The sequence below is a fragment of the Gadus macrocephalus genome, chromosome 14 (genome assembly GCF_031168955.1).
Source record: "Gadus macrocephalus chromosome 14, ASM3116895v1".
In the NCBI taxonomy this organism is placed as follows: Eukaryota; Metazoa; Chordata; class Actinopteri; order Gadiformes; family Gadidae; genus Gadus; species Gadus macrocephalus.
The window spans coordinates 113,690-136,726 of record NC_082395.1 but is presented as its reverse complement, the minus strand read 5'-3'; the positions used below and the strand labels follow the sequence as shown (position 1 = coordinate 136,726).

The following is a 23,037-nucleotide window of genomic DNA, read 5'->3' as shown; positions in this document are numbered from 1 at the left end:
AAGGAGCTTAGTTAAATTTTTCACAAAAAAATTAAGTTGGACCCAGTTTTGTTCCTTCTGTGTATAACTACGGCACAGCTCCCTCTACCCACTGGACAGTTGATTTTATTGTATAAACTTCTGCTTTTAGCAAGACGATGTATTCTGTTCCAGTGGATTCAGGAGAAGCCTCCCTCGGTTACACAATGGTAGAGAGAAACATTTCGTGTTTTTCCTATGGAACGTCTTAGTGCTGTTTTAAAAGGTAACACCAATGCTTTCTATGATGTATGGCAACCCTTTATCTTCCTAATGATCTTGCTGAGCTCTTGCAGAAAGGACGCCCACACCTTGTTTTCACAAATAAATAGTTTGTATAATCTCTTCCTTTAACATGACTCCACTGTAAACAATGCTTATATGATCCAAATATGTATTTATGTGACGTTTATATCTCATTACTCTTTTGTAACTTGACAAGATCTGTGCTGTGTTGTTCTTTGTTTGATAACAGAAAATCAATAAAACATAATTGAAAGAAAAGAAATCATGGAAAAGAGTCTGAGAACCGTCTGATGGAGCAGGGAGGCCAGATGAGTGTCTTACCTCCAGCCAGACCACCACGGTGGGCCCGTCCCACTGAGCGAACGGGAGGCCCTGCCGACGCGCCTCCTCCAGGAGCTCATGTCTGTGACAAACACACAGCGGCCGTCAGCATCAGAACACACACACACACACACACACACACACACACACACACACACACACACACACACACACACACACACACACACACACACACACACACACACACACACACACACACACACACGTCAGGGGAACTGATACATGCATACTGAGAGAAGAGAGCAAACCATGGAAAAAAAATAGAAATCCAGAGAACAGAAAAGCCATAAAGGGCCAAACCCCAAGTCAGACAGAATGATCTGGGTTCGAAACATTAAAACAGAACTCATCAAACCAATGTTCCCAAAGCTTTTGGAAACTAAACTATAATAGGTGGTGGTGTTCGCCAAACTGATACGCCTTCATAAAGATGGCAATGAGATGGGGATCCCCTTATGAGAGCCACTGGGTCAGTAGGGACAAAGTACATGCAGATTAATTACCAGCTCCGTGCATTCCCTTCATGCAGTTCGAATTAGCTCATCAATGCCAACTTTCTTCATTATCAAGGGCCTACATTAAGTTCTAAACCTCCATACAGCTGAGCACTCTAAAGCGCAGAGTCCATATGTGGCCAGAGGATTGCGATATGTCTGGTATCTTCCATACAGAGGTCTGATGTGACTAAACAGCATCGCCCAAACAGGTATATTAATGGTCGATTTCATGCCACAGTGCACCAAGTCGCTTTAGCACAGAACTTTAAGTTTATTTTTTCTTTCAACTGCTTATTTCCCCCCCAAAGCACCCAACTTTTTGTTCCAGGAGAGAATAAAAGCAGGTGAGGCACATTCCTGTTATGACGACGGAGGAAAAGGAATCAAGAAGCCATCAGGCAAACCGAGAGAGAGGGAGGGAGGTAGGTATGGCCGCAGGGTGGGGTCAGAGTTACAGGTTAAGGCTAAACGTGGAGCCAAGTGGAGGAAGGTGGTAAAGCAGAGGCAATATGTACCCACTTACCCTGTCTTTGGACTACACATGGGGTGAGAAAGGGATGACGACAGAAGAGAGGGGAGGTTGGCAAAACAATAACATTAAAAAAGAAAAAATGGAGTGAATTTATGTTTAAAAGCCAAATGAATGAATTATACTGAATACTACATCATTGTTGTTGTTTACACGCGAATACTTCTTATAAGAGTGAAACCTTAGCAGGAAGGGAGTGCTGTGGAGAAGGCTGGGTGTGGAGGGAGGGCAGAGGGTGAGACGTCACTTACGCTGTGAGCCAGGTGATGAAGGGTGAGAGGAGCAGTACAACAGCAGTAGCAGCAGCGTGTCACATAGGATCTCCAGTCTGGGCTACACAATCCCCTGTGCTCTCGCCTGCCATTCTGCTTCGTATACTCCGATATGTGAGTGTATAACTTATCTATGTTGTTCTAGCGTGTATATATCAGGGATGTATCACTGATCTATGTTGTTGTAGCGTGTATATATCAGGCATCCACTGATACCACTTACTACTGAGAACAAGTAGAAATACTTAGATATGGGTACTTTAGTACCATGGTTGGGTATGAGCGTTATAGTTAGCGATGTTTGGTATTAAACCCTTCTCTCCAGTCGTCCCCACACATCGTGCAGCAGGGCCCCAACAGAAAGGCAGCTGCCGCCGCAGCCGAGGGGACCGTTGGACCTGACCCCTTTCTCCCTCTAAACCGGGGACTTGTTTCAGTAACGGTGATAAAAGGAGGCCTCGGCTCGTGGTGTCCCCTGGTCGTATGGGAGAGGTTCTACCAGTTCGAGTAATGGGCCCAGTATCGGGCAGACTACTGGTATCCCTAACCCTAGTATATATATACGGCCGTAGCGTCACCCACTTCTTCTGCAGCTTCCGGTTCTTCTCCGCCGGGCCCCCCAGGGTGCCCAGGCCCAGGCCGTCCTTGGGCCCGCTCTCTGCCTCCGGGGTGCCGGCTGAGGGAGACAGACAGACAGACAGTCAGAGAGACTCCCAGGGCGCTGCAAACGGCAGTGCAGAGGCAGTGAGCCAGCCAGCGGCCCCAAGCTAGAGACCCCCAGACCCCCAGCTAGAGACCCCCAGACCCCCAGCTAGAGACCCCCAGACCCCAAGACCCCCAGCTAGAGACCCCCAGACCCCCAGCCCCAAGCTAGAGACCCCCAGACCCCAAGACCCCCAGCTAGAGACCCCCAGCTAGAGACCCCCAGCTAGAGACCCCCAGCCCCAAGCTAGAGACCCCCAGACCCCCAGCTAGAGACCCCCAGACCCCCAGCTAGAGACCCCCAGACCCCAAGCTAGAGACTCCCAGACCCCAAGCTAGAGACCCCCAGACCCCCAGCTAGAGACCCCCAGACCCCAAGCTAGAGACCCCCAGACCCCCAGCCAGCGGCCCCAAGCTAGAGACCCCCAGACCCCCAGCTAGAGACCCCCAGCCAGCGGCCCCAAGCTAGAGACCCCCAGCCAGCGGCCCCAAGCTAGAGACCCCAAGCTAGAGACCCCCAGACCCCCAGCCAGCGGCCCCCAGCTAGAGACCCCCAGCCAGCGGCCCCAAGCTAGAGACCCCAAGCTAGAGACCCCCAGACCCCCAGCCAGCGGCCCCAAGCTAGAGACCCCCAGACCCCAAGACCCCCAGCTAGAGACCCCCAGACCCCAAGCTAGAGACCCCCAGACCCCCAGCTAGAGACCCCCAGACCCCCAGCTAGAGACCCCCAGACCCCAAGACCCCTAGCTAGAGACCCCCAGACCCCAAGCTAGAGACCCCCAGACCCCAAAACCACAAGCTAGGGACCCCCAGACCCCCAGCTAGAGACCCCCAGCCAGCAGCCCCAAGCTAGAGACCCCCAGACCCCAAGCTAGAGACCCCCAGACCCCCAGCCAGCGGCCCTAGTGCAGAGGCAGAGCGGCCCCCGGGCTGACCTTGGCTCAGGGGGTCTTTCCCAGGAGGGCCGGGCCTCCCCTTCTCCTTCTTCCCAAACAGACGGCCGATGGACGACTTGATGCTCTTCTTCTTGGCCGCTTTGTTGAGGGAGTCCTGACTGCTGTTGCTGCTGCTGGGGTTACTGCCCTGTCCATCCTGCAGGCCAGCCAGACTGACAGAGACAGATATAGGGTTAATACAGGCCAGCCTGACTGACAGACACAGATATAGGGTTAAAACAGGCCTGCCAGACTGACAGACACAGTTATAGGGTTAAAACAGGCCAGCCAGACTGACAGACACAGATATAGAGTTAAAACAGGCCTGCCTGACTGACAGACACAGATATAGGGTTAAAACAGGCCAGCCAGACTGACAGACACAGATATAGGGTTAAAACAGGCCAGCCAGACTGACAGAGACAGATATAGAGTTAAAACAGGCCTGCCAGACTGACAGACACAGTTATAGGGTTAAAACAGGCCAGCCAGACTGACAGAGACAGATATAGAGTTAAAACAGGCCTGCCAGACTGACAGACACAGATATAGGGTTAATACAGGCCAGCCAGACTGACAGAGACAGATAGAGTTAAAACAGGCCTGCCAGACTGACGGACACAGTTATAGGGTTAAAACAGGCCAGCCAGACTGACAGACACAGTTATAGGGTTAAAACAGGCCAGCCAGACTGTCAGACACAGATATAGGGTTAAAACAGGTGGGGTTACTGCCCTGTATGTCCTGCAGGCTGACGTCCATACGTCTCCCTGAGGGTAGAACGCTGGTCTTAAGGAGCTTGTAAACGTCTCCTGAGGGTAGAAGGCTGGTCCTAAGGAGAGTGTGTAAACGTCTCCCTGAGGGTAGAACGCTGGGAGTTCGTAAACGTCTCCCTGAGGGTAGATGGCTGGTCTTAAGGAGTTTGTAAACGTCTCTCTGAGGGTAGATGGCTGGTCTTAAGGAGAGTTTGTAAACGTCTCCCTGAGGGTAGAACGCTGGTCTTAAGGAGAGTGTGTAAACGTCTCCCTGAGGGTAGAACGCTGGTCTTAAGGAGAGTGTGTAAACGTCTCTCTGAGGGTAGATGGCTGGTCTTAAGGAGAGTGTGTAAACGTCTCCCTGAGGGTAGAACGCTGGTCTTAAGGAGTGTGTAAACGTCTCTCTGAGGGTAGATGGCTGGTCTTAAGGAGAGTGTGTAAACGTCTCCCTGAGGGTAGAACGCTGGTCTTAAGGAGAGTGTGTAAACGTCTCCCTGAGGGTAGAACGCTGGTCTTAAGGAGTGTGTAAACGTCTCTCTGAGGGTAGAACGCTGGTCTTAAGGAGAGTGTGTAAACGTCTCCCTGAGGGTAGAACGCTGGTCTTAAGGAGTGTGTAAACGTCTCTCTGAGGGTAGATGGCTGGTCTTAAGGAGAGTGTGTAAACGTCTCCCTGAGGGTAGAACGCTGGTCTTAAGGAGAGTGTGTAAACGTCTCCTGAGGGTAGAACGCTGGTCTTAAGGAGTGTGTAAACGTCTCCCTGAGGGTAGAACGCTGGTCTTAAGGAGAGTGTGTAAACGTCTCCTGAGGGTAGAACGCTGGTCTTAAGGAGTGTGTAAACGTCTCCCTGAGGGTAGAACGCTGGTCTTAAGGAGAGTGTGTAAACGTCTCCCTGAGGGTAGAACGCTGGTCTTAAGGAGTGTGTAAACGTCTCCCTGAGGGTAGATGGCTGGTCTTAAGGAGAGTGTGTAAACGTCTCCCGAGGGTAGAACGCTGGTCTTAAGGAGAGTGTGTAAACGTCTCCCTCGGGTTAGGGGGGGGGGGTTACCCGCGGACGTCCCTGATGTCCTCGTGGCTGGCGGTGTGCGCCCCCCTGCTGATGGAGCGTGGCGTGGTGGGGGGCGAGGTCTCACAGCGGATTGGGGCGTGGTCGTCCTGCGCCGACTGGACAGCAACACAACATGAGACAGAAGGGTTAGCGTCCCCCACTGTGTGTTAGAGACCAGTTGGGGTCACCAACCGGGCCCCCCCAACCTCTGTAGACCAGGTAACGAACGGGACCAGATGAAAGTTAAACAAAGTTTAGTCCCTCTACAGTTAAACTCTCTTAATGGTTTCTGAACTAGTAATATTAATATAAAGTTACGACAGTTCCACTGTATCCTCTCCTGTATAAAGCATCTCACTAACATAGTAGAACTCATCTAACAGACTCTTAAACAGAGCTGAGGGTTGGATGTTCTGATAGTGTGGAGATAATGAGGATGGAGAAAGACAAGGCTGAACAGCAGCCACATGATGGGGGACACATGGAGGGGCTGAGTGATGGTCGGGAGGGGAATCGGTGCAGAAGGGACAGTAGCAGTGAAGCAGAGTCTAGATTACCTTCCTGCGGTGCTTTCGCAGGTCGCTAGGCTGAAAGCGGCAGAAAGGGAGAGAAGAAAAGAGTTAGTGGACACAAGACTCAAACCTAGAGGAACCACGCCATGCCAGAGGAGAGAACACACACACACACACACACACACACACACACGTTAGCAGGGAGATCTGAAAGTGAAACGGCAGCAGAGATGTGTTGTTGAACATCACAACTCTGTGGGGAAGAAAAACGGCAAACTCACACAGCGCGAGGTTGGGTGGGGGGGGGGGGAGCTTGGTGCAGCCCAGCAAAATGTATAACAAATAATAAAAACAAGGGACTAAAACTTGTCCAGGGGCTGTTAACCAAGGGTAATCTGGTTTAATAAATAATAATTTGTGTAAAGACATTTTGGCATCAAACGGAAGAAATTGCTAGGTGATGATCCACTGGTCAGGGTTAAGGTGATGATCCACTGGTCAGGGTTAAGGTCTAGGTGGTGATCCACTGGTCAGGGTTAAGGTGTAGGTGGTGATCCACTGGTCAGGGTTAAGGTGGTGATCCACTGGTCAGGGTTAAGGTCTAGGTGGTGATCCACTGGTCAGGGTTAAGGTGATGATCCACTGGTCAGGGTTAAGGTCTAGGTGGTGATCCACTGGTCAGGGTTAAGGTGGTGATCCACTGGTCAGGGTTAAGGTGGTGATCCACTGGTCAGGGTTAAGGTGTAGGTGGTGATCCACTGGTCAGGGTTAAGGTGGTGATCCACTGGTCAGGGTTAAGGTGGTGATCCACTGGTCAGGGTTAAGGTGTAGGTGGTGATCCACTGGTCAGGGTTAAGGTGGTGATCCACTGGTCAGGGTTAAGGTGGTGATCCACTGGTCAGGGTTAAGGTGTAGGTGGTGATCCACTGGTCAGGGTTAAGGTCTAGGTGGTGATCCACTGGTCAGGGTTAAGGTCTAGGTGGTGATCCACTGGTCAGGGTTAAGGTAACCAGTTAATTTGATGTCTCCCTATTGGCTGAGACAGCAGGGGCTGGTGAATTTGCTCCTGGTAATATTTAACCCTAACCCTATGTCCACCCGGAGTGGATCCACAGCTCAATCCATTCCTCGCAGACAGAGTACAGTACCCATCAACGCAGTACATCTTCTGGCTGATACTATTCTTCCCCTGGAGTTAAATACCTAATCACCATTTCCTCTCCTCCGCTGTCAGAGAGAGGCCCAGATTAGCAGGCTAAAGAAGGGCCAGTATGGAGGAGAGGAAAGGACTTCTGGAACAACTTGTGAATGGGCATGTTCAAACAGATGACATGGTATTGAAGCCGAGCGCCCGCTTTCTGTTCAAAATTCAAACACAATCAATTGCAATAAATTGTGTGCTTGCTTTAGAAATAATAAAAAAAAGAATTAAAAATGGGTCAGTATACTAAGCATATTCAGAATAAGGATGTTATGTCCTGCCAAAGCAGAACCTATCGTGAGGGTAGCCGAGGTGACACCATATATATATATATATATACACACACATACATACATATATTCTACTGTAACATACTGTAACTAATTTAAAGAGTCTTAAGGACAGCCTGACTGCACCCAACTCTCCCCCCCAGCCAGGGAGAAGGGGGAGGGGGGGAAAGGGGTACCTGGAAGAGGTAGGGTGCATAGCTATAGAGGTGTTGGTGGTCTCGGAAGCTAGCGGCAGCATAGGGCAGGTAAGTTACGGTCTGCTGAGAGAGGGAGGGCTGGATGATGCAGGGGTTATAGTTGGCGCACTGGGGGGGGGGGGGGGTACATAACACGTTACATAACACGTTACATACATGGCATGCTCAGATCATTAGAATGACATACATATTGGAGACGAGAACCCTGATTCTGTTTACCATCAGGGGTGCATTCACAAAGAACGTTAGGGGTCAGATTGCAACGTAAGGGGACCCCTAACTCACCACAATGGAGGACTGCGAATTGCTAAAGAGATAGAGGCTAAATCCTGAGGCCACAAACCTGTGGTTGTGGCCTCACTAGGGTACTGTTCTGTACCCTAGTGAACGATGCTGTTCTGTACCCTAGTGAACGATGCTGTTCTGTACCCTAGTGAACGATGCTGTTCTGTACCCTAGTGAACGATGCTGTTCTGTACCCTAGTGAACGATGCTGTTCTGTACCCTAGTGAACGATGCTGTTCTGTACCCTAGTGAACGATGCTGTTCTGTACCCTAGTGAACGATGCTGTTCTGTACCCTAGTGAACGATGCTGTTCTGTACCCTATGCCCCATTTCCACTGCAGGGTGCGGAACGGATCGGATCGCAAAGGTGCGGTAGGGAGGGGGCGGTATAGCCCAGCTCAGTTCCGAGGTCGCCTTTCCACTGCCGACAGTACCCTTGGTGGTAGCCCGGATGTCGATCGCCGCGGCAGCTACGTAAACATCGTAAACAACGTCTTCCTCCCCAAGAATGCAGACGAGCGTCTCCACCTCCTTGTTCGCCCAAGCAAGCTTTTTACGCGACCTGTTAATTGTATATTGTAATACCTCGAGGCTACTGTTTGTTTGTTTTTATCCCCGCGTCACCCGGAAGTGACGATTCTGTCGACCAATCAACGGAGGGGGGGTGTAGCTAGAATTTCACGGGACCCTTTCAGGCGTCTGGTCTCGTTTTGGGTACCGCAACGGAGGAGTCCCGAGAATGGGGCCGGAACGGGTACGGCAAAGTCCGGGTCACGCCCACTTTTGGCGGTGGAAACGCGACCCGACCCGCACCTTTGCGATCCGATCCGTTCCGCACCCTGCAGTGGAAACGTGCCACTAGTGAACGATGCTGTTCTGTACCCTAGTCGATGCTGTCATGTTAAGATGTTTAATAATCAATCGTTATTTTTATTTTACATATTTGTTTCTTTATCGATATTTGATGAGCTTAGTTAGCAAGTGTAGCGGGGGCTCAACGCTTATATCTTATAGGGTTCTTACCAGCGTCATAGTGTATGCGTTAGAGTTATATGTTATAGAGATGATATGAGTAAGGGATAATGTATAGAACGCTGGTCATTATCGAGAAAATAAGCCCCGACAGGGCGAACAGGCCACCGACGCGCAGCGGACGTGTCTTGCTTCGCCATGAAGGGGCTTATTTTACGATAATGACCGGCAAAGTTCTATACATTATCCCGCTTATTACACGGCTACTTCCCAAAACGAAACAAATTATTTACAATGTATTTGTTACCAGCATTCATAGTGTTGATCAGCTGAGAAATAGTCTGCCCAAGACGTTGACGTCGTTGCTTAGCAAACTGACAGCGCTTGGGTTGATACATATCCCGCTTATTACATTGGCAAGTTACCGGACTACGTGCGGAGTGATACCAAAGGCAAAAAGTCATTTTGTTTACCTTGACAGCAGTCATTATTCATCCGTTGCCAATGAATTATCCAAAAATAATTGACCGCCGGAAGTTGTGAAGTGCCCATGCAAGTGTACGGAACGTTGAAAAGACCCGTGTAATAATTAGGGCTGGCCCGAATGCCATTTTTCAGGCTTCGAATACTCGTTGGTTTTTCTGAGCGAATATTCGAATACTCGTTCCAGAAAAAAACACCATCAAAAACAACATCAATAATCCCTATATACTCCCTGGAACCGATTTTGACAGTATCTGCATATTTTGTTGAAGATTTAATAGCTTTTGACCGTTAATTAGGAGGCCTAAGTAGGTTGAAGTTCCTTATAGTTTTCCCCCGTGAAAGCGAACAGCTGTTGCTCCGTTCCAAATTCAGCTGTTCTCTGCCATCTCAGCCCTTATGGGAGCTTTACAATTCATCCAGGAATGTGCATCTTTTCAGGGAATTTGTACAATAAATCCATAACAAATACCGAATATTGATTCGTCTTATGTGTCCATATTATATCCATTATATTGACCGGGTAGTCCCAAGACGCTCACGCTCTGCAGCAAGCCAGTCACAGTTGATTGGCGCGGCGCTGTACAGCGAACGTAAACAAACAACTAAGCTAAGGTTTTAAGTATTACTTTTCCTCCAGAGATCCCGCTAATGTTGTGTTATAAAGTAAAGGGAAACAAGATATCCATTCTTCCTCCACCTCTCTCGCTTCTTTGCTTGGTGTCGCTGACGCTTATATTTTGCCTCCCTCGCTCTGGTAAAGTCACGTATGTGAAAAAAGAAAAAAAACGAAGTTCCGAATACTGATTTAAGCTTTGAGTACTAGTTTTCCGAACGAGTATTCGAATATTCGAATAATTCGGGGCAGCCCTAGTAATAATATATTATAATAAAGGGTTAGGGTTCTTACCAGGGTCATGGTGCATAGTACTATGTTATAGAGTTGATATGATATATTATAATACAGGGTTGGGGTTAAAGAGTTGATATGATATATTATAATACAGGGTTGGGGTTATAGAGTTGATATATTAGAATACAGGGTTGGGGTTATAGAGTTGATATATTATAGTACAGGGTTGGGGTTATAGAGTTGATATGATATATTATAGTACAGGGTTGGGGTTATAGAGTTGATATATTATAATACAGGGTTGGGGTTATAGAGTTGATATGATATATTATAGTACAGGGTTGGGGTTATAGAGTTGATATATTATAATACAGGGTTGGGGTTATAGAGTTGATATATTATAATACAGGGTTGGGGTTATAGAGTTGATATATTATAGTACAGGGTTGGGGTTATAGAGTTGATATGATATATTATAGTACAGGGTTGGGGTTATAGAGTTGATATATTATAATACAGGGTTGGGGTTATAGAGTTGATATGATATATTATAGTACAGGGTTGGGGTTATAGAGTTGATATGATATATTATAGTACAGGGTTGGGGTTATAGAGTTGATATATTATAATACAGGGTTGGGGTTATAGAGTTGATATGATATATTATAGTACAGGGTTGGGGTTATAGAGTTGATATATTATAATACAGGGTTGGGGTTATAGAGTTGATATGATATATTATAGTACAGGGTTGGGGTTATAGAGTTGATATATTATAGTACAGGGTTGGGGTTATAGAGTTGATATGATATATTATAGTACAGGGTTGGGGTTATAGAGTTGATATATTATAGTACAGGGTTGGGGTTATAGAGTTGATATATTATAATACAGGGTTGGGGTTATAGAGTTGATATATTATAGTACAGGGTTGGGGTTATAGAGTTGATATGATATATTATAGTACAGGGTTGGGGTTATAGAGTTGATATATTATAATACAGGGTTGGGGTTATAGAGTTGATATGATATATTATAATACAGGGTTGGGGTTATAGAGTTGATATATTATAGTACAGGGTTGGGGTTATAGAGTTGATATATTATAGTACAGGGTTGGGGTTATAGAGTTGATATGATATATTATAGTACAGGGTTGGGGTTATAGAGTTGATATGATATATTATAGTACAGGGTTGGGGTTATAGAGTTGATATATTATAGTACAGGGTTGGGGTTATAGAGTTGATATATTATAGTACAGGGTTGGGGTTATAGAGTTGATATATTATAATACAGGGTTGGGGTTATAGAGTTGATATATTATAGTACAGGGTTGGGGTTATAGAGTTGATATATTATAGTACAGGGTTGGGGTTATAGAGTTGATATGATATATTATAATACAGGGTTGGGGTTATAGAGTTGATATATTATAGTACAGGGTTGGGGTTATAGAGTTGATATGATATATTATAATACAGGGTTGGGGTTATAGAGTTGATATATTATAGTACAGGGTTGGGGTTATAGAGTTGATATGATATATTATAGTACAGGGTTGGGGTTATAGAGTTGATATATTATAATACAGGGTTGGGGTTATAGAGTTGATATGATATATTATAGTACAGGGTTGGGGTTATAGAGTTGATATATTATAGTACAGGGTTGGGGTTATAGAGTTGATATGATATATTATAGTACAGGGTTGGGGTTATAGAGTTGATATGATATATTATAGTACAGGGTTGGGGTTATAGAGTTGATATATTATAGTACAGGGTTGGGGTTATAGAGTTGATATATTATAGTACAGGGTTGGGGTTATAGAGTTGATATATTATAATACAGGGTTGGGGTTATAGAGTTGATATATTATAGTACAGGGTTGGGGTTATAGAGTTGATATGATATATTATAGTACAGGGTTGGGGTTATAGAGTTGATATATTATAGTACAGGGTTGGGGTTATAGAGTTGATATGATATATTATAATACAGGGTTGGGGTTATAGAGTTGATATATTATAGTACAGGGTTGGGGTTATAGAGTTGATATATTATAGTACAGGGTTGGGGTTATAGAGTTGATATATTATAGTACAGGGTTGGGGTTATAGAGTTGATATGATATATTATAATACAGGGTTGGGGTTATAGAGTTGATATATTATAATACAGGGTTGGGGTTATAGAGTTGATATATTATAGTACAGGGTTGGGGTTATAGAGTTGATATATTATAGTACAGGGTTGGGGTTATAGAGTTGATATGATATATTATAGTACAGGGTTGGGGTTATAGAGTTGATATATTATAATACAGGGTTGGGGTTATAGAGTTGATATGATATATTATAGTACAGGGTTGGGGTTATAGAGTTGATATATTATAGTACAGGGTTGGGGTTATAGAGTTGATATGATATATTATAGTACAGGGTTGGGGTTATAGAGTTGATATATTATAGTACAGGGTTGGGGTTATAGAGTTGATATGATATATTATAGTACAGGGTTGGGGTTCCTACCAGGGTCATGACCCCCATGCGGTCCATCTCTCGGTTGGGGCTGCGGGGGACCCGCCGGGGGGTGGAGTGTCCAGAGCCGGGCGGGGACTCCCCGACCGAGGACCCCCCGCCGTGGGAGGGGGGCAGGGAGCTCATGGAGCGGAAGCGCCCCCCCAGGCCGTCGCCCCCCACCCGGCCCTCGATCTCCTCCGCCCGCTGGGAGGTGTTCTCCTTCTCCTCCTGGATCATCCTGAGGGTAGAGAGAATGGGTGGTGTAGAGGAGACTGACCTGTAGGGTGGTGGTACGAGGAGCGTCTGCACCATCAGGTATACCAACACCAACAGGTACACCAACACCATCAGGTATACAACACCATCAGGTATACAACACCATCAGGTATACAACACCATCAGGTACACCAACACCTCTACACCATCAGGTACACCAACACCTCTACACCATCAGGTACACCAACACCATCAGGTACACCAACACCTTTACACCATCAGGTACACCAACACCTCTACACCATCAGGTACACCAACACCATCAGGTACACCAACACCTCTACACCATCAGGTACACCAACACCTCTACACCATCAGGTACACCAACACCATCAGGTACACCAACACCTTTACACCATCAGGTACACCAACACCATCAGGTATACCAACACCATCAGGTACACCAACACCTCTACACCATCAGGTACACCAACACCTCTACACCATCAGGTACACCAACACCATCAGGTACACCAACACCATCAGGTACACCAACACCTCTACACCATCAGGTACACCAACACCTCTACACCATCAGGTACACCAACACCATCAGGTACACCAACACCTCTACACCATCAGGTACACCAACACCATCAGGTATACCAACACCATCAGGTACACCTCTACACCATCAGGTACACCAACACCATCAGGTACACCAACACCTCTACACCATCAGGTACACCAACACCTCTACACCATCAGGTACACCAACACCATCAGGTATACCAACACCATCAGGTACACCAACACCATCAGGTATACCAACACCTCTACACCATCAGGTACACCAACACCATCAGGTATACCAACACCATCAGGTACACCAACACCATCAGGTATACCAACACCTCTACACCATCAGGTACACCAACACCACCAGGTACACCAACACCTCTACACCATCAGGTACACCAACACCTCTACACCATCAGGTACACCAACACCATCAGGTACACCAACACCATCACCATCAGGTTCCCCAACACCATCAGGTACACCAACACCATCAGGTATACCAACACCATCAGGTTCCCCAACACCATCAGGTATACCAACCCCATCAGGTATACCAACACCATCAGGTATACAACACCATCAGGTATACAACACCATCAGGTACACCAACACCTCTACAACATCAGGTACACCAACCCCATCAGGTACACCAACACCATCAGGTACACCAACACCATCAGGTACACCATCACCATCAGGTACACCAACACCATCAGGTACACCAACACCATCAGGTACACCAACACCATCAGGTACACCAACACCATCAGGTATACCAACCCCAACAGGTATACCAACACCATCAGGTAACACCATCAGGTACACCAACACCATCAGGTACACCAACACCATCAGGTACACCAACACCATCAGGTACACCAACACCATCAGGTACACCAACACCATCAGGTACACCAACACCATCAGGTACACCAACACCATCAGGTACACCATCACCATCAGGTACACCAACCCCATCAGGTATACCAACACCATCAGGTACACCAACACCATCAGGTATACCAACACCATCAGGTATACCAACCCCAACAGGTATACCAACACCATCAGGTAACACCATCAGGTATACCAACACCATCAGGGATACCAACCCCAACACCATCAGGTATACCAACCACAACAGCATCAGGTATACCAACCCCTCTACACCATCAGGTATACCAACACCATCAGGTATACAAACACATCTACACCATCAGGTATACCAACACCATCAGGTACACCAACACCTCTACACCATCAGGTATACCAACACATCTACACCATCAGGTATATCAACACATCTACACCATCAGGTATACCAACACATCAACACCATCAGGTATACCAACACATCTACACCATCAGGTATACCAACACCATCAGGTATATCAACACTTCAACACCATCAGGTATACCAACACATCTACACCATCAGGTATACCAACACCATCAGGTACACCAACACCTCTACACCATCAGGTATACCAACACCTCTACACCATCAGGTATACCAACACCTCTACACCATCAGGTATACCAACACATCTACACCATCAGGTATACCAACACATCTACACCATCAGGTATATCAACACTTCAACACCATCAGGTATATCAACACTTCAACACCATCAGGTATACCAACTAGGGATTCGAATAATAACGAATAATCGATTATTCGATGTGTGCCGACATTCACAAAGGCAGCCATGGATCGTCGGCAAGAAATCACAGTATCTTAAACACAAAAAAACAGCTACCTGCTAAGTAGTTCCAGTCGAATTGTCTGTTCAACCATCAAAACGAGAGCTGGTAAATTGTGAAAAATGCATTAAACTGTAATCCGAAAAACTGGCTTATATGCTATACCCTATACTAGTATCTGTGGTATAAAGGCTGAATCGCGACGGTCTATACTTAAAGGCACCCAGTGCAACTTTCGAGGCTTAAAAATAAACATTCAATTTCTAGTCTTTTTTACACGTAGTAAGTTTCAATAACTCCATACCATTACATACCGACATTCAAGGAGCAAAGATGAGACGTCGTTGTGTGGTGAGAACTGATACAAAATCGATAACAACAACAATGCCGCCATTTTCTTTATTTTTTGTAACCTACAATAAATAAAGCAGGCTTCCAGTCAATGGAAAAATGGCTTCTCCCCACCGGCGATTGTTGTTGTTTACGATTTTCTATCAGTTCTCACCACACAACGACGTCTCATCTTTGCTCCTTGAATGTCGATATGTAATGGTATGGAGTTATTGAAACTTACTACGTGTAAAAAAGACTAGAAATTGAATGTTTATTTTTCATTGAATGTTTACATAAAGTTGCACTGGGTGCCTTTAACATTAAGTGTACATATTTATTATTAGAAATTCGTCAAAGCCTTTACACCACAGATACTCTAGGGTCCATAGCATATAACCGCGTTGTCTGATTACAGTTAAATTCATTTTTCACAATTTACCAAATCTCGTTTTGAAGAATAATCACCACGCAATTCGTTTCAATGGGAACCGCGACGGTATACTTTCAACATAAAGTGTACATATTTATAATTCAAAATTCGTCCCAGCCTTTATATCACAGATACTATATGGTCTATAGCATAAAACTACGTTTTCTGATTACAGATTAATGTAACAGTAAACTGACAACATCGCTAATTAACACTGCAACTGCAAATTAACCACGCGGAGATAACCATGGAAACCGGTCAAACAAATTTTCTTTTTGCGATCATTTTGCGAGCACATCCGCCGTGTTGATAAACAAATCATCTCCCTATAAATGAATGGTCTTCATTTATTTTCTATGGCAAGTGACCATGGTATATGCGGGATAATGCCCCTGGACACCTGTCCAACATTAGTTCCTTCCGTTAATTCCTTTTTATTTGAATGGGAAAAAATGGTAACGGTCCAAATGGACTATGACCCTCGGGAACGAATAATCAAATATTCTGACCCATCCCTAATACACACACACATCAACACCATCAGGTATACCAACACCATCAGATATACCAACACCATCAGGTATACCAACACGTCTACACCATCAGGTAGTTCAATTATAGAAATGGGAAGTGGGCGCAGCACGGCAATGTTCCAGATTCATTTGACGCTTTGTATTGGTTGATGAAGACAATGAACTCAAAACTTGACTAGACACACTTTAACAAGAAGTTTGTCTCTAGAGGACATAAGACCCCCTTTACAGTGTCCAGAGTAGGGCCCGACCGATTCATCGGCCTGCCGATTTAATCGGCCGATTAAATTTTGAAAATAAATCAACATCTGCCAAAAAGACGCAGATTACAACCGATTTATTTTATTTATTTATTTATTTTAAATGTTATTGCGCTTAGTATCCTGCAGATTGCGCTCCTACTCGCCTGGCTAACTAACAACTTTAGCTGGAGTAAAAAAGAGGAGATTGAATTTTACCGTACAACATGAAAGCACACTCGCTCAGGCATCTGCGCGCTCACCTCACCAATGTACACAAGACGCGTTGTTTGAGCATGTTGTGCCTGTTTTTCTTTAGGTCCCAGGCCATGTTAATTTGTTACACTGTAGACTCTAACGGTGAGACCATACTGCTCAGCACGCACGTGTTAGTCACTGCTCACGAGCGCAGCACATTGGGAGTTAGTTATTTATTTTACATTACACTCATTTTTGACTGTAAATGTATTCTAAAACACTCAAAGGTTCTGCATTCAATTCACATATTCGTCAAAAGTGTTTAAAGTATATTTAAGGTATCAAAAACTACGTTTTATATGCTTTTTTTTGTTTTGTTTTTAATCGGCCGATTAAATCGTAATCGTAATTTTTCTCTGAAAATAATCTGCATCGCCATCGGCACTCAAAAATCAATATCGGTCGGGCCCTAGTCCAGAGCACATGAGACCCCCTCTACAGGGTCTAGACCCCCCCTTCAGGATCTATACCCCCTCCACCTAACTAATCTACAGGGGATTGGATTTGGTTAATATGGTTTAGATAATGCATCAGGTTTGAGAGTTCCTCGTACAACAATCGAATCGCTAATCCAAATGAATCGGGACCTTATGAATCGGAATCGATGCTCTAAATCGGTGGCACTGCCCGGCCCTGATCCGTACCTGATCTCGTTGTTGATGGCGTCCAGCTGCTCCTGCAGCATCAGGGCCAGGGTCTGGGCGTCCGCCTGGCCCCCAGGGGACAGCAGGTCCACAGAGCTGAACATGGTCTCTCGGTCCTCCTCTAGGTCCGAGGCCTCCATGTCGCTCTCGAAGGCCTGGGCCACGTTGGCCAGCACGTTGGCCTGCTGCACACGCTCCCACTCCTGCTCGTTCAGAGTCTGCACCTGGGGCCACGGGGAGGAGGGGCGAGAAGGCGGAGCGGGGAGGGGGCGAGAGAAGGAGGGGAGGAAGGGAGGAGGAGAGTGGGACCAGGCCGAGGGGAGAGAGGAGGAGGGGAGGGGAGGAAGGGAGGAGGAGAGTTGAGCCGGACCGAGGGGAGAGAGGAGGAGGGGAGGAAGGGAGGAGGAGAGTGGAGCCGGACCGAGGGGAGAGAGGAGGAGGGGAGGAAGGGAGGAGGAGAGTGGAGCCGGACCGAGGGGACAGAGGAGGAGGGGAGGGGAGGAAGGGAGGAGGAGAGTGGAGCCGGACCGAGGGGACAGAGGAGGAGGGGAGGAAGGGAGGAGGAGAGTGGAGCCGGACCGAGGGGAGAGAGGAGGAGGGGAGGAAGGGAGGAGGAGAGTGGAGCCGGACCGAGGGGACAGAGGAGGAGGGGAGGAAGGGAGGAGGAGAGTGGAGCCGGACCGAGGAGAGAGAGGAGGAGGGGAGGAAGGGAGGAGGAGAGTGGAGCCGGACCGAGGGGACAGAGGAGGAGGGGAGCCGGGAGAAGATATGCGATGCAGTAACCAGATAAGAGGCAGAGAGGCAGAGAGGCCGAGAGGCAGAGAGGCCGAGAGGCAGAGAGGCCGAGAAAGGACAAAGAGGTTGAAGAAGGGATAGAAAGAGAGAAGGTGGAGAATGTTGAAACAGCTCACACAAGAAGACCAGAGCAAATGAACAGCTATGCATGGATAGACTTTTTCTACACTGAAATGCTTTAGAATAAGCAACTAAGTAACAGTCTCAGTCATTACACTGACTTACATGTCGCTGATGTCCAGAGTAGAGGCAAATAGAGAGAGATAAAGAGACAGAGACAATCAGCAGACAGAACCCAAACATGAGCGCCAAGGCAAAAGAATGGAGCCTTTGGTAACAATGCACATCAAATCAGTTGCCCCTAACCCTCATTCAAGTTTCATATTCAGAATAATGTCTTGTATATATATTATGTACCCCAAAAAAAATTGTTTTGCTACTATCTGTTCACTCCAAATCAAGGATAGGCCAAGCATGGTATTTATAAACATTGATGGATTGACCTTTCAACACAAGCAAAACAGCTACATAACAAGGATTAGAAAGGTGATGGATCAGGATTAGAATACGTAGACCGGGAGGACTATCAATTCTTTGGTCCCTAAATGGTCTCTCTAACATAAGTCATCAGGCCTGGTCTCTCTAACAGAACTCATCAGGTCTGGTCTCTCTAACAGAACTCATCAGGTCTGGTCTCTCTAACAGAATTCATCAGGTCTGGTCTCTCTCTAACAGAACTCATCAGGTCTGGTCTCTCTCTAACAGAACTCATCAGGTCTGGTCTCTCTCTAACAGAACTCATCAGGTCTGGTCTCTCTCTAACAGAACTCATCAGGTCTGGTCTCTCTAACAGAACTCATCAGGTCTGGTATCTCTAACAGAACTCATCAGGTCCGGTCTCTCTAACAGAACTCATCAGGTCTGGTCTCTCTCTAACAGAACTCATCAGGTCTGGTCTCTCTAACAGAACTCATCAGGTCCGGTCTCTCTAACAGAACTCATCAGGTGTGTAACAATCCTGCCACTGGATGTTCCGTCGTCACCCATCTGTCTTTTCAGAGTTCATTGAGATCTTACCTTAGAAGGCTCATCTCGGAGTGCCGCCACCCGCCCCTTCTGGGGTCTTCTTAGCACCAGGGCGCCACCGTAGTGGTCAGAGTTACTGTCAATCATGGAGGAGGCGGACACTGGGTACCTAAAGTCTGGGGTGCTTGAGAGGAGGGATCGTCTGAGAGATTCACAAAAGAAAGACACGTGTGAGATACAGTAACAAGGCCAACGGTCGGCCAACGGTCGGCCAACGGTCGGCCAACGGTCGGCCAACGGTCGGCCAACGGTCGGCCAACGGTCGGCCAACGGTCGGCCAACGGTCGGCCAACGGTCGGCCAACGGTCGGCCAACGGTCGGCCAACGGTCGGCCAACGGTCTCCTTGGGCTCCTTACCCATGTAACAACGAGTTACTCCTGCTCCTGCCCTGCTCGCTCTCTGCCCTCATCGTCTCCATCTCAATCAGGAGCTGCTCCTGCGGGGGGGGGGGAGTCACCAAGGACCGGCTTTAAGACAGACACACGGCCTGTCCTCCAACACTGGCCTGAGGACCACCGCGGTCTAAGAACGTCTGCACTGGTCTCTGAGGACCACCGCGGTCTAAGAACGTCTGCACTGGTCTCTGAGGACCACCGCGGTCTAAGAACGTCTGCACTGGTCTCTGAGGACCACCGCGGTCTAAGAACGTCTGCACTGGTCTCTGCACAACAGTGTTAGCGATGAGAACAGTGATTACCTTTTCATGGTGCGACTCCTCGATCAGCTTCTTGGTGTGGTCCAGCTCCCTTATCAAGGAGTTCTGTCAGACATGGAAAGAGCTTAGCTGAGCCGTTCAGGCTGACGTATGGGACTAACATGATGAGCACATTATTATTTAGGGAGAGCACAGTGAGCTCCATTCTCCCGCACCTTGTCCTCCAGGGCGGACATCCTCTCCTTGAGGTGGAGCTGCAGCCTCTCGTTGGATTCCGACAGGAGCTTATCCACCGTCTCAGACAAACGCTTGTTGTGCTCTTCGTTCATCTTCTCTCGTTGCCGTGCCTACAAAGATAGAAAACATGGAAATAAAAGCATCTGGTTGGGCTGTGTTTAAGTAGAAAGGGACCAAGAGAACTCGGCTGATATAATAACTAGATCAGCTGGTCTGTACAGCTTTATGGTTTAGAACTAGATCAGCTGGTCTGTACAGGGCTTTATGGTTTAGAACTAGATCAGCTGGTCTGTACAGGGCTTTATGGTTTAGATCAGCTGGTCTGTACAGCTTTATGGTTTAGATCAGCTGGTCTGTACAGGGCTTTATGGTTTAGAACTAGATCAGCTGGTCTGTACAGGGCTTTATGGTTTAGATCAGCTGGTCTGTACAGCTTTATGGTTTAGAACTAGATCAGCTGGTCTGTACAGGGCTTTATGGTTTAGAACTAGATCAGCTGGTCTGTACAGGGCTTTATGGTTTAGAACTAGATCAGCTGGTCTGTACAGCTTTATGGTTTAGATCAGCTGGTCTGTACAGGGCTTTATGGTTTAGAACTAGATCAGCTGGTCTGTACAGGGCTTTATGGTTTAGAACTAGATCAGCTGGTCTGTACAGGGCTTTATGGTTTAGAACTAGATCAGCTGGTCTGTACAGGGCTTTATGGTTTTCCCACCCTGATGAGTTCCTGGTGCTTCTCCTCCAACTGGGCCTCCATCTGCCTCAGCCTCTCCTCCACGTTGCCATGGCGCTCCTCTGCCTGAAGGGATCAAAGTCACAGGTCATGCCAAACGGCTCAACATCATATTATTTTGACAGGTGACTCGAGGTAGCTTTCATCACCTGAACCTGAGCGCTTTGGGTTGGTGAAATCCTCCATATAATTTGTATTTTTTATATCATTGATCTTAATGCTTTCTCAGACCCCTCACTCAGGATGACCCCTACGGTTGTCTGCATCGCTATCCTGAAGTGTAGAACACATTGGCCCAACCGTTGGGAGACTCTGTTCGGGACACCGCGCGGACGGTGTCTGGTCCAATCCCCATGCAGTCTGAGAGGGTTGGGGTTGGCGGGGGTGGACTCTGATTGGTTGTGTACTAGTTGTGACTAGGTGCTAGCGAATCAGCGTGGTGTGTCGGAGGGGCGGAAGTGACGATGGTAAACAAATCATTGGACAGAGACGGCGCAGAGTTACAAACTACACTTAGTCGCATCGCATTTTTGGGATATTTCTACATATTTCTGGAGGCCATGCCTGCGTGGACCGCGCTGTTATTCTAATCTGATTAACTATAGCCTGCACTCCCTTCCGTAATTTTCGTCATCTCCCACAAGCGCAGAACATAAACGCTACCATGTAGTTGGAAGTAGTCTTCGCAGCGTGCGTCAATGCAACTTTTCTGTCGAACGGTTCAGACGAGAGGCAATGGAATGGTTGGTTAAAGGCTGTTGGCCTTTGGTTTGAGTCTGGGCGGTTTGTGGGCCCCTAAATTACTAGCCGCAGTGCAGATAGATGCGTTCCTGCTTCCTTCATCCTCCGTACCTGGTTGAACCAGCATCTTAAAGGAGGTCACTTCCAGGCCGTTAAAAGAGGTGATGCTTTCTGCAGTCCTATAGGGTTAGGAGGTGATGCTCTGTGGTCCTATAGGGTTAGGGTTAGGGTCCCGGTACCTTGGTGAGGGCGGCCACTCTCTGGGCCAGCTCCGCCTCCACCTCAGGCAGCGTCTCCGCCTTGCGGATGGTCTGCTGCAGCTTCTGCTCAGCCAGCTCCAGCTTCTCCTGGACGTGTCGGTTCCTCTCCTCCATCTGTTCCAACAGAACAGAGCGTTCCTATTCAGACACTTCAGGAATGGTTGGCCTGACGATGGAAGTGACTGTCCTGCGTTGATGAGGACAGCAGTCACACGGAGCGATGCCAAGAAAGACGTCTGCTGACAGCACTACACTTTACCAACTGGATTTAATATTTTATAGACCCACACATTGGATAGAATACGCCCTGCAACTTGGTCATAACCTCAGTAGGGTTAGGGTTCAACTCGGTCATAACCTCAGTAGGGTTAGGGTTCAACTTGGTCATAACCTCAGTAGGGTTAGGGTTCAACTTGGTCATAACCTCAGTTAGGGTTAGGGTTCAACTCGGTCATAACCTCAGTTAGGGTTAGGGTTCAACTTGGTCATAACCTCAGTAGGGTTAGGGTTCAACTTGGTCATAACCTCAGTTAGGGTTAGGGTTCAACTTGGTCATAACCTCAGTTAGGGTTAGGGTTCAACTTGGTCATAACCTCAGTAGGGTTAGGGTTCAACTTGGTCATAACCTCAGTTAGGGTTAGGGTTCAACTCGGTCATAACCTCAGTTAGGGTTAGGGTTCAACTTGGTCATAACCTCAGTAGGGTTAGGGTTCAACTTGGTCATAACCTCAGTAGGGTTAGGGTTCAACATGGTCATAACCTCAGTTAGGGTTAGGGTTCAACTTGGTCATAACCTCAGTTAGGGTTAGGGTTCAACTTGGTCATAACCTCAGTTAGGGTTAGGGTTCAACATGGTCATAACCTCAGTAGGGTTAGGGTTTAACTCGGTCATAACCTCAGTTAGGGTTCAACATGGTCATAACCTCA

The 23,037-nt window shown here is 47.2% G+C and overlaps 1 protein-coding gene across 14 annotated transcripts in view; it reads right to left on the bottom strand.

The window, feature by feature from the left end:
• ppfia1 (PTPRF interacting protein alpha 1) overlaps nucleotides 1-23,037 on the bottom strand; it is a 67,430-nt gene that overhangs the window by 17,352 nt on the left and 27,041 nt on the right. For 8 of the 14 annotated variants that reach the window (XM_060071963.1, XM_060071962.1, XM_060071969.1 and 5 more), the window contains exons 9-21: nucleotides 22,090-22,224; nucleotides 21,092-21,175; nucleotides 20,355-20,486; nucleotides 20,182-20,244; nucleotides 19,841-19,920; nucleotides 19,475-19,625; nucleotides 17,603-17,826; nucleotides 12,670-12,898; nucleotides 5,899-5,928; nucleotides 5,342-5,457; nucleotides 3,542-3,714; nucleotides 2,477-2,580; nucleotides 586-669 (exon numbers count right to left, since the gene is read on the bottom strand). In XM_060071963.1, the coding sequence (XP_059927946.1) occupies nucleotides 586-669; nucleotides 2,477-2,580; nucleotides 3,542-3,714; nucleotides 5,342-5,457; nucleotides 5,899-5,928; nucleotides 12,670-12,898; nucleotides 17,603-17,826; nucleotides 19,475-19,625; nucleotides 19,841-19,920; nucleotides 20,182-20,244; nucleotides 20,355-20,486; nucleotides 21,092-21,175; nucleotides 22,090-22,224 (1,605 nt within the window). The remainder of the gene's footprint in view (nucleotides 1-585; nucleotides 670-2,476; nucleotides 2,581-3,541; nucleotides 3,715-5,341; nucleotides 5,458-5,898; nucleotides 5,929-12,669; nucleotides 12,899-17,602; nucleotides 17,827-19,474; nucleotides 19,626-19,840; nucleotides 19,921-20,181; nucleotides 20,245-20,354; nucleotides 20,487-21,091; nucleotides 21,176-22,089; nucleotides 22,225-23,037) is intronic. The other 6 variants (XM_060071966.1, XM_060071968.1, XM_060071972.1 and 3 more) reach the window with 3 other exon arrangements.